Below are 9,346 nucleotides of genomic sequence, written 5' to 3'. Positions count from 1 at the left end.
TGATTTATAAGTTGTAATTGTAAATATATTTTATAGAATTTTTCTCAAAAGATTCTAGATTTTTGAAAGACATAACGTTGTAAATGTGGAACGTTTATTCTGGGGGTTTTGTATGGTCGTCACTAGTTACCACAGACACAAACTCATAAACCCCGCCTATGTCTACAATTTATCGTCGTAAATCGCCATAAAAAAAATCCACAGAAGAACAACAATTTCAATGATTAAAATATGTTAAACCCAAACCACTCTGCTAACCTTATGTCTAACCGTAAACTTACATGTTTTATTTATTTTAACTTGAATTAATGTTTCCGATATAGATGTGGTAACTAGTGGAAACGGTACTACTTCCGCAAAATCTTTGCGACACCCTGTCATATTCAAACATGGCTTCGTCTAGGTTAGAAATAAATTTTATCCGATTATTGTCCCGCTGCGAATCTATAGCTTCGGAGAAGCGAGTGGAAACGGAATGGAGGTTGGAAAAGGTAAGACATTTCGACGTTGTAGTCGTTGACCAATGCAACCTTCTTCAAACGCAGTCAATGAGAAACGAATGTCCTGTCAAATGATGTTGACAGTGTCTGCTAACGTTACGTTAGCTTGTCAATGGGTTAGCATGCTAGATAGCCACGTCGTCAGCAGCTTGGAACGAGCAAGTTGGCTAACTAAACTACAACTGACTGTATTGTATTTTCTAGCAAATCAGTAGCTAATCGTAGTAGTTAACAGTATTAGCTAATGCAAGCGCACATTACATATTTATACCATTTTATATTATAAGATTAGCTAACGTTATAATCTAAATACGACAGGTCAATGAATCTTGCGAAAGATGTAGTTATGTAGCTAGCCATGATCTCATCTCACACCTAGGTTTAGTTGGCAAGCTAACGTTAGATCATTTGACAAGGTTGTGTAACTAACTACAGTAGTTATAAGCTACATTTTTTTCACAGGGAAAATTGTAACTGTGTTCGCTAGGAGATTACATTCAGGCCTTTCCAATCAGTCATATGTTTTGATGGCAACTAACTAACGTTACAGCTGACCCCCCCCCCCTTCAGGAAAGTCGAACTAGTTAACGTTACCGCTAACAGATACACCCCCCCCCCCCCCCCGAATAGCCTGCCTTTGTCATCGTTTGCAAAAAATATTTTGCTTACTAGTTGTTTTCTGCATAGCTGCTCAAACTGTGTTCCTATGCTTTTAAGAAGCTTGGAAATGGTCGTCTCTCTAAATACCAGCCCTATTATGACTAGCAAACTGTACGTCTTGACTTTTGCTCTTTCTCTTCTAGTATGTTGGTGCTCTTGAAGAGATGTTGGTGGCTTTGAGGAAAAGTCCAAGGTATATCTAAGCTGAGACCTTTCACCTATGAGTGTCAAAGTTTAAATGTAAACAGTTTACTTTCTTGTCTAACAGTACAATATTGTAGTCTTCACAATACAACCTCAGGTAGATTTTGTCAGCAATTTAAAATTGTTAAAACAGGGCAATGCCAGACTTTGAACTTACTTAAAACTTACCGAACTAACCTCCTCTCTCTCAACTAAATCTTACATGGATTTATTGTTTCCGATTTTACATAAAGGTGATACTTTCACCAAAATCAAGCGGTCAGATAAACTGCTATAATATTAATACAGATATTTATGAATTTTTATGTTTTATTATTGATAGGCTTGTACTTGAAGAGAGCTGCATTTAATTTATAGTGCATTCTGAAAGTATTCAGACCACTTGACTTTTTTTCACATTTTGTTACGTTACTGCCTTATTCTAAAATTGATTAAATTGTTTTTTCCACACTCAATCTACACACAGTATTCAATTAATGACAAAGCCAAAACAGGTAAAGAATTTTCTGCTAATTTATTACAAATAAAAAATGGGACACCTGTATTTGGGGAGTTTCTCCCATTTTTCTCTGCAGATCCTCTCAAGCTCTGTCAGGTTGGATGGGGAGTGTCACTGCACAGGTATTTTCAGGTCTTCACCAGAGATGTTCGATCAGGTTCAAGTCTGGGCTCTGGCTGGGCCACTCAAGGACATTCAGAGACTTGTCCCAAACGTTTTCATAAAGGATCTCTCTGTCTTGACTGTATGCTTAGGATCGTTGTCCAGTTGGAAGATGAAACTTTGCCCCAGTCTCAGGTCCTGAGCCCTCTGGAGTGGGTTTTCATAAAGGATCTCTCGGTACTTTCCTCCATTCATCTTTCCCTCGGTCCTGAGTAGTCTGTGGCTGAAAACATCCCCACAGCATGACGCTGCCAGCACCAGGCTTCACCATAGGGATGATGCCATGTTCCCTCCAGATGTGATGCTTGGCTTTCATGCCAAAGAATTCCATCTTGGTTTCATCAGACCAGAGAATCTTGTTTCTCATTGTCTGAGAGTCCTTTAGGTCAGCCTTTCTTCAAGTATGGGTCGCAACGTGTCAGAGTAAATGTATAATTATTTAATGATTTACTGGAATTGATTTGGCCATGTGCAACTGTGGTCTCTGTTCAGTGCGCTCTCTGCTCAGTTTGGCAGCTGCGCGAGTGGGAGAAGGAGATGCCCGTGTGATTCGCGGTTTACCGGATCATTTTTTCAATAGTTTTTTTTTTGTTGGAGATCACTCGGTGACACACGCTGCAGCGCTGTGGTTCAGCAGCAGATGATGCGCTGTCAGCCACTGACTTGTCATTCCCACTCACCGATGTCACAAAATGGACTCGTGCTAGCAACAAGCTCTGACTGAGCTCAATCGTCATGAAAAGCCAATACACCGATGAGTTTCTCTCTTTCATACAAACTTTGAGAAATAACGAGGATCTCCCTCAATGTGTTTCGTGTGGGGAAGTGCTTAGTAATGAGTCAATCAAAACGAACAAATTCTTATAACGACACATCCGGACGGTATACCCAGGGAATTCTTTCAGAACAGGGCAGAATGCTTCAGGAAACAGGGCTTCGACAGTGGGAAAGTAAGTCAGCTAGCAAGGCATTGTTATTTTATAACAGGTGAGGATAAGCAGAAATAAGAGAGTACTAACTATCATAGTAGTATATGAGAGTTTCTCTTTCAAACAATCCCCTGGCCTTTTACACAGCTAATAGCTAACGTTAGCCAAAGCTAGCTACTGATAGTGCAACCCTAACTAACAGTACAGATGAAGATGATACATATGTAGAAATTATTGTTGAAAACAAGTCTAGGTTGGAACCGTTGCTGTTAAAATACAAGTCGTCATTTTTATTGAAGCAAGATACTTTTTGAGGCAAACACACACACACACACACACACACACACACACACACACACACACAGTTCTGGGTTGCTCATCTACAGCATGAAGCGGTCTCCTGCCTAACTGAGAAAGCAGTAGATGTCCTGGTCCAGTTTAGCCCCACATACCTATATCAGTCAGTGTTCTCAACTCTGGATTACTTTAAAAAAACAAGTACAGAAACAGTGTCAATGCTGAGCAGTGTTGTACTGTCAAAAACTGATCCCAGAAGAGACATGCTTGTTGAATACTTCAACCAGCCACACACCTCTCATTAGGAGTGTGTTTTTGTTTTCTGATCTACATCCATGTGATTGTTTTTTAAAATCTTTTTATTTATTTAAATTTAACCTTTTATTTAACTAGGCAAGTCGGTTAAGAACAAATTCTTATTTACAGTGACGGCCTACCCCGGCCAAACCTAGACAACACTGGGATAATTGTGCGCCGCCCTATGGGACTCGCGTCCGGATGTGATACAGCCTGGATCAATCAGTTTATTCCAGTTCAGAATAAAAACTATGATTTTCTATTTTAACAGCAACAGTTCCAACCTAGACTTTCTTTTGACAATAATTTCTACAGTAAGATGTACAGTAGGCCTGATCATTTTTCATCTGTACTGTTACTTAGTGCAACACTATCAAAAAGCCTGTGTGTGTCTGTTCTGTTATTTATCTGTGTGATGTGATCAACCAGTTTGTTCCAGTTCAGAATGTAAATGATGTATTGTATTTTAGCAGCAACAGGTCCAACCTAGACAGATATGTAAGAGTGTTTTAATGGGGGAAATAAACATGAATATATATTTATATGGCCATTTAATTTAATTGTTATTTGTTTTTGTCTATATTGCAATTATTTTTAGGCATAAGGGCAATGAAATGTACCAATATTTACGTATAGTTGCATATGTTCCTAAACACAGAATTTCTAATTTGGGTCCCAGGCTGAAAAAGTTTAAGAACCCCAGCTTTAGGTGCCTTTTTACTGAGGAGTGGCTTCCGTCTGGTCACACTGCCATATAGGCCTGATTGGTGGAGTTCTGCAGAGATGGTTGTCCTTCTGGAAGGTTCTCCCATCTCCACAGAGGAACTCTGGAGCTCTGTCAGAGTGACTGTTGGGTTCTTCGTCACCTCCCTGACCAAGGCTCTTCTCCCCCGATTGCTCAGTTTGTCCGGGCTGCCAGCTCTAGGAAGAGTCTTGGTGGTTCCTAACTTCTTCCATTTAAGAATGATGGAGGCCACTGTGTTCTTGGGGACATTTGATGTTGCAGACATTTTTTGGTACCCTGTGCATCGACACAATCTTGTCTCTGAGCTCTACGGACAATTACTTCGACGTCATGGCTTGGTTTTTGCTCTGACATGCACTGTCAACTGTGGGACCTTATATAGACAGGTGTGTGTCTTTCCAAATCATGTCCAATCAATTGAATTTACCACAGGTGGACTCCAATCAAGTTGTAGAAACATGTCGAGGATGATCAATGGAAACAGAATGCACCTGAGCTCAATTTCGAGTCTCATAGCAAAGGGTCTGAATACTTATGAAAATAAGGTATTTCTATTTAAATTTTTAATACATTTGCTAACATTTCTCAACCTGTTTTTGCTTTGTCATTATGAGGTATTGTGTGTCGATTGAGAGGGGGGGGGGGGCGATTTAATCTATTTTAGAATAAGGCTGTTAAGTAACAAAATGTGGAAAGAATCAGGGACTGAATACTTTCCGAATGATCTGTATTGGCCTAATTCATGTCCTCCTGTGGCAATCGTTGTTTTTTAAATATTCATTCTTTATTTTCCATCTCTCCCTTCAGCAAACCCACAGTAGAGGTGATGACAGACTACACACGAAAGGTTGACTTCTTGAAAGGACTTCTAGAAGCAGAGAAACTGGTTAGTATAATCCGCTCAAGGATTTCATTCTGATACGTAGCTGAAACAACTGATTTTAAATTCTGTTTGAATATATTAGCATTACATTATACAAGTGTTTTCTTCTCACCAAAGTTTTGTTTTTAAATGTTTTTTTTCACTTGAACTGATGATACACTGCCTGGTCTATGTTCTTCTTTTATAGTCGGGGACAGAGAAAGCCCTGGCCAATCAGTTCCTAGCTCCTGGACGCACCCCCACCATAGCCAATGAGAGGATGCCAGTCAGTAAGACGGTTCACATGCAGACCAAAGCCCGGTGCACAGGGGAGATGAGGAACGAGCTGTTAGGCACTGTAAGATAACCTCTTAGTGTCTATCACTGTTGGATGAGTCTCAATAGTCTGTGTTTTACTTTGAGAATTTTACAGTTTGTTTAATGGACATGATTTGTCATCTTTATAGAGTGCTATTTCTGCTAACTGTTTTATTGTGTTTCTTTATAGGGTCTGTCGAACAAAGGTAAACACTCGTTTTAATTTTATTTTTATATATTCAAACGTACAATATTATGAGCATCATTTTAAAGTAATTATTTTCTCTGTAATTAAATAGGAAACTTGGAAACAGACTTGCGAAACAGAAGGTAACATTTAAAACCTAATTTCCTCTCGCTCTGCTCTAAAATGTGAAACCGGACTTACCAAATGTACGATTTCGCATTTGTCTGTTTTATATACCCACAATCAAATCAATCAATAAAAGCAGTCCCTCCTCTGCCCTGCAGGGGTTTGGTGCTGGATGAAAGGCAGTCAGCAGCTGAGCTGGATGCAGTGCTGCAGCACCACCACAACCTACAGGAGAAGTTGGCTGAAGACATGCTGAACCTGGCCCGCAACCTGAAGAACAACACGCTGGTGGCCCAGAACATTATCAAACAGGACAACCAGGTGTGGAGGAAGACGAGCTCTGCTGAACAGTTTCTATGCTGAATTACAATTCCACCTTTAGCCTCATTCTCAGGTCAGACAACAGGAAGACTCTCTCTGCAATTGTAGAGTTAGAAGAATGAGGATAATTCCCCCCCGGGGTTTTAGCGCCTAACACTTAAAAAATTTAATTATTTAACCTTTATTTAACTAGGTAAATCAGTTTAAGAACAAATTCTTATTTACAATGACGGCCTAGGAACAGTCGGTTAACTGCCTTGTTCAGGGGCAGAACGACAGATTTTTATCTTGTCAGCTGGGGGTGATTCGATCTTGCAACCTTTCGGGTTACCAGGCCAACGCTCTAACCACTAGTCTACCTCCTGCCTTACACTCCTGTAGATCTCAAAGGATTGGACAGGTCTATCCAATATGGCGAGAATTTCACCAAACTTATCAGACTAACAAGTTGAAGCTATTTCCATATTACTTATCATTTATATGAGCCTTGGATTTCAGCAAAAGCTTCTATTCCGTTTGACAGAGAAGTGTTTTCGTGTCCATCCAGAAGGTGGCGGTATTACATAAGAAACATTCCAGAACTGAAGCGTTTGAACAACTTATGGGATATATGATTTAACAGCTGCTGAGGCCTGGAACTCCCCTAGTCTAAATGGAAGGTGGGTTCATTTCCAGGGGCAATCCATTTTTGGATAAAAATATTCATCACTATGCATTTCAAAGACCAATAAAGTCTCTTGTGAAAAGTGCAAGTGTTTGGCGACAGCCCTTTAAAGTTTAACAGAAGAAGTGTTGTCTATGTTGACCCTGACCCAGTCTATCCTTCAGCCACAGCAGAAATATTCATAGGATCCTGTCTTTCTGACCCTGACCCAGTCTATCCTTCAGCCACAGCAGAAATATTCATAGGATCCTGTCTCTCTGACCCTGACCCAGTCTATTCGTCAGCCACAGCAGAAATATTCATAGGATCCTGTCTTTCTGACCCTGACCCAGTCTATCCTTCAGCCACAGCAGAAATATTCATAGGATCCTGTCTCTCTGACCCTGACCCAGTCTATCCTTCAGCCACAGCAGAAATATTCATAGGATCCTGTCTTTCTGACCCTGACCCAGTCTATCCGTCCGCCACAGCAGAAATATTCATAGGATCCTGTCTCTGACCCTGACCCAGTCTATCCTTCAGCCACAGCAGAAATATTCATAGTACCCTGTCTCTCTGACCCTGACCCAGTCTATCCTTCAGCCACAGCAGAAATATTAATAGGATCCTGTCTTTCTGACCCTGACCCAGTCTCTCCGTCAGCCACAGTTGAGGATCTGATCTAATAGTTATCTGTTTCTCTCCTCTGTCACTCAGACCCTGACCCAGTCTATCCGTCAGCCACAGCTGAGGATCTGATCTGATCTAATAGTTATCTGTTTCTCTCCTCTGTCACTCAGACCCTGACCCAGTCTATGCGGCAGGCAGACACCAACTTCGAGAAGCTGAAGGTTGAGTCGGAGCGCTTGGAGCAGCACACCAAGAAGTCTGTCAACTGGACCCTGTGGCTGATGCTCATCCTGGTCTCCTTCACTTTCATCAGTATGATCCTCTTCATCAGGATCTTCCCCAAGCTCAGATGATGATGATGATGATGATGATGATGCACACCCACTGGACATACCTAGAAGAATAACTGCTGCACTGCTTGTACATATTCACATGTGGGCCTAGGTGTAAACGTACCTCCAACCGGGTTAGAAGTTGCCCAGTAAGCACAGATCTGGGATCAGCTCATCCTTCAACCAGCTTCTCCAATCCTATTAGATGGAAGAAATGTACAATTGACCTTAGATCACTGTCTAGGGGGTAGCTTCCTCCTGCTCCTTTATGGGTAACCAATATGCACACAAATATAGCTAGCGATAGATCTATAGATATTTATTTAGAGTGAGGGACAGTGAGATGAGGCCTAGTCTTATCAGATGGAGAATGGATGTGACTAAGAGCCGATAATCTCAATCCAGGGATGTCTGTATGGCAGCAGGACACAGTAGCATGGCCCAGTCTGGTCCGCATAGATTAAGTTACCATTGATTGACTGCAAATAATATCAGTAATCTCATTGGTCATCTGTTAGTTTGGAACAAGTGGAGATTTAAGGCATTCTGTCCTATATAAGGAACTAAAATGTTATAATTTTGTCCTAAAAAATCTGATTTGATTAATTAACCACTTGACAAGGTCTTTGGTCCTAAAAAAAAAATCCCTTGCATTAATGCCTTTCTCATTGTTAATTTTCTGTGTGTGTGTATTAGTGTGAATCTGGCCATTTGTTTTTGTCAGTGTTGATGTGCATGAATAGTTGCCAGCTGCGGTGAGTGACAGTGATAGATTCATTATGGTGACCTGATTGTGAATATGATTGGCCCTCTCTTTGGAAGGATGAGTGTTACTTCCCAACCCATTTCTCCCTCCTTTATCGCTGTGGTCTGTGTTGAACTGTGTGATTAAATGTTTTTAACTGGAGAGATTTGAGAACTTTATGTATGTACCATTTTTTTCTGTTTAGAAAGTCTGATCACTTTGCCTCGTTGTAAAAAGCTGTATGTTCAGTAGTATGACAAGCGCCCTCTAATGCTAGCAAAGGGAAATTACAGCTGTGACCAGACCAGTCCAGTAGGTGGCAGTCTCTATCTCTGCATAGCAGCTACTAACAACCTCTTTGACCTGGGAAAGGGAGAGTAGGGCTGCCGTCCAATTCTTTACCCTTCTCTTTGAAGACTGTGTGTACTCTTCACTCTGCCGTATGGAATAAAAGATGAGTGGTGAGAGAAAGGAAATATGGTGGGATTGGCCCATACCTTCACCAATCCCATGCTTTTGAATCCTTACACAAGGTGGTGGTGAACAAGTGCCCTCTTCAGAGAGCAAGGCAGAGGATTCAGATAGAAGAATGGACCGTTAGGAACACAGGCCTCCTTGAATCTCAATGGTTGATCACAAAAGAAACACTGAAGTTTTGTGGGTAGTGTAGTTTTATATACAGTAGACTGATCACAAAGAACCTACACCCACATCCAATTGAAACCAATCATATTCAAATACTTTAAAGTGGGAGAGAGATGACCTTGCCTGGTTGGGTGGCTGCCCAAATAAAGATGTGGTAGGGAAAACACTGATTAAGTAATTCACAGGCTCTGACACCGTGTCAGTGTTTAACGCACCGGTGCTGTCACTGTGACAGGAGACTATT

General features: G+C 41.0%; 1 protein-coding gene across 3 annotated transcripts; it reads left to right on the top strand.

Annotated features, from left to right (window-relative positions):
• The first annotated feature begins 157 nt into the window (after positions 1-157).
• use1 (unconventional SNARE in the ER 1 homolog (S. cerevisiae)) lies at positions 158-8,619 on the top strand. 3 transcript variants are annotated; one of them, XM_071346483.1, is made up of 8 exons: positions 158-491; positions 1,304-1,353; positions 5,101-5,179; positions 5,364-5,513; positions 5,664-5,679; positions 5,773-5,803; positions 5,945-6,180; positions 7,551-8,619. In XM_071346483.1, the coding sequence occupies exons 1-7, from the start codon at positions 390-392 to the stop codon at positions 6,147-6,149; spliced, it is 633 nt and encodes a 210-aa protein (XP_071202584.1). In that variant the 5' UTR covers positions 158-389; the 3' UTR covers positions 6,150-6,180; positions 7,551-8,619. The 3 variants fall into 3 exon arrangements, with proteins under 3 accessions (XP_071202584.1, XP_071202583.1, XP_071202585.1); XM_071346482.1 differs by having other exon boundaries at positions 161-491; positions 5,945-6,107; XM_071346484.1 differs by lacking the exon at positions 158-491 and adding an exon at positions 4,726-4,838 and having other exon boundaries at positions 5,945-6,107.
• The last annotated feature ends 727 nt before the right edge of the window (positions 8,620-9,346 follow it).

This window comes from Salvelinus alpinus, chromosome 16 (genome assembly GCF_045679555.1).
Source record: "Salvelinus alpinus chromosome 16, SLU_Salpinus.1, whole genome shotgun sequence".
In the NCBI taxonomy this organism is placed as follows: Eukaryota; Metazoa; Chordata; class Actinopteri; order Salmoniformes; family Salmonidae; genus Salvelinus; species Salvelinus alpinus.
This window is presented reverse-complemented; position numbering and strand designations above follow the sequence as displayed.

Excerpts from the sequence above, each read along its gene's own strand:
- use1 (XM_071346482.1), top strand. The coding sequence starts at position 390 with ATGGCTTCGTCTAGGTTAGAAATAAATTTTATCCGATTATTGTCCCGC. Across the intron at positions 492-1,303 it reads CGGAATGGAGGTTGGAAAAG|TATGTTGGTGCTCTTGAAGA; the intron begins GTAAGACATTTC and ends TTTCTCTTCTAG. Across the intron at positions 1,354-5,100 it reads GCTTTGAGGAAAAGTCCAAG|CAAACCCACAGTAGAGGTGA; the intron begins GTATATCTAAGC and ends CTCTCCCTTCAG.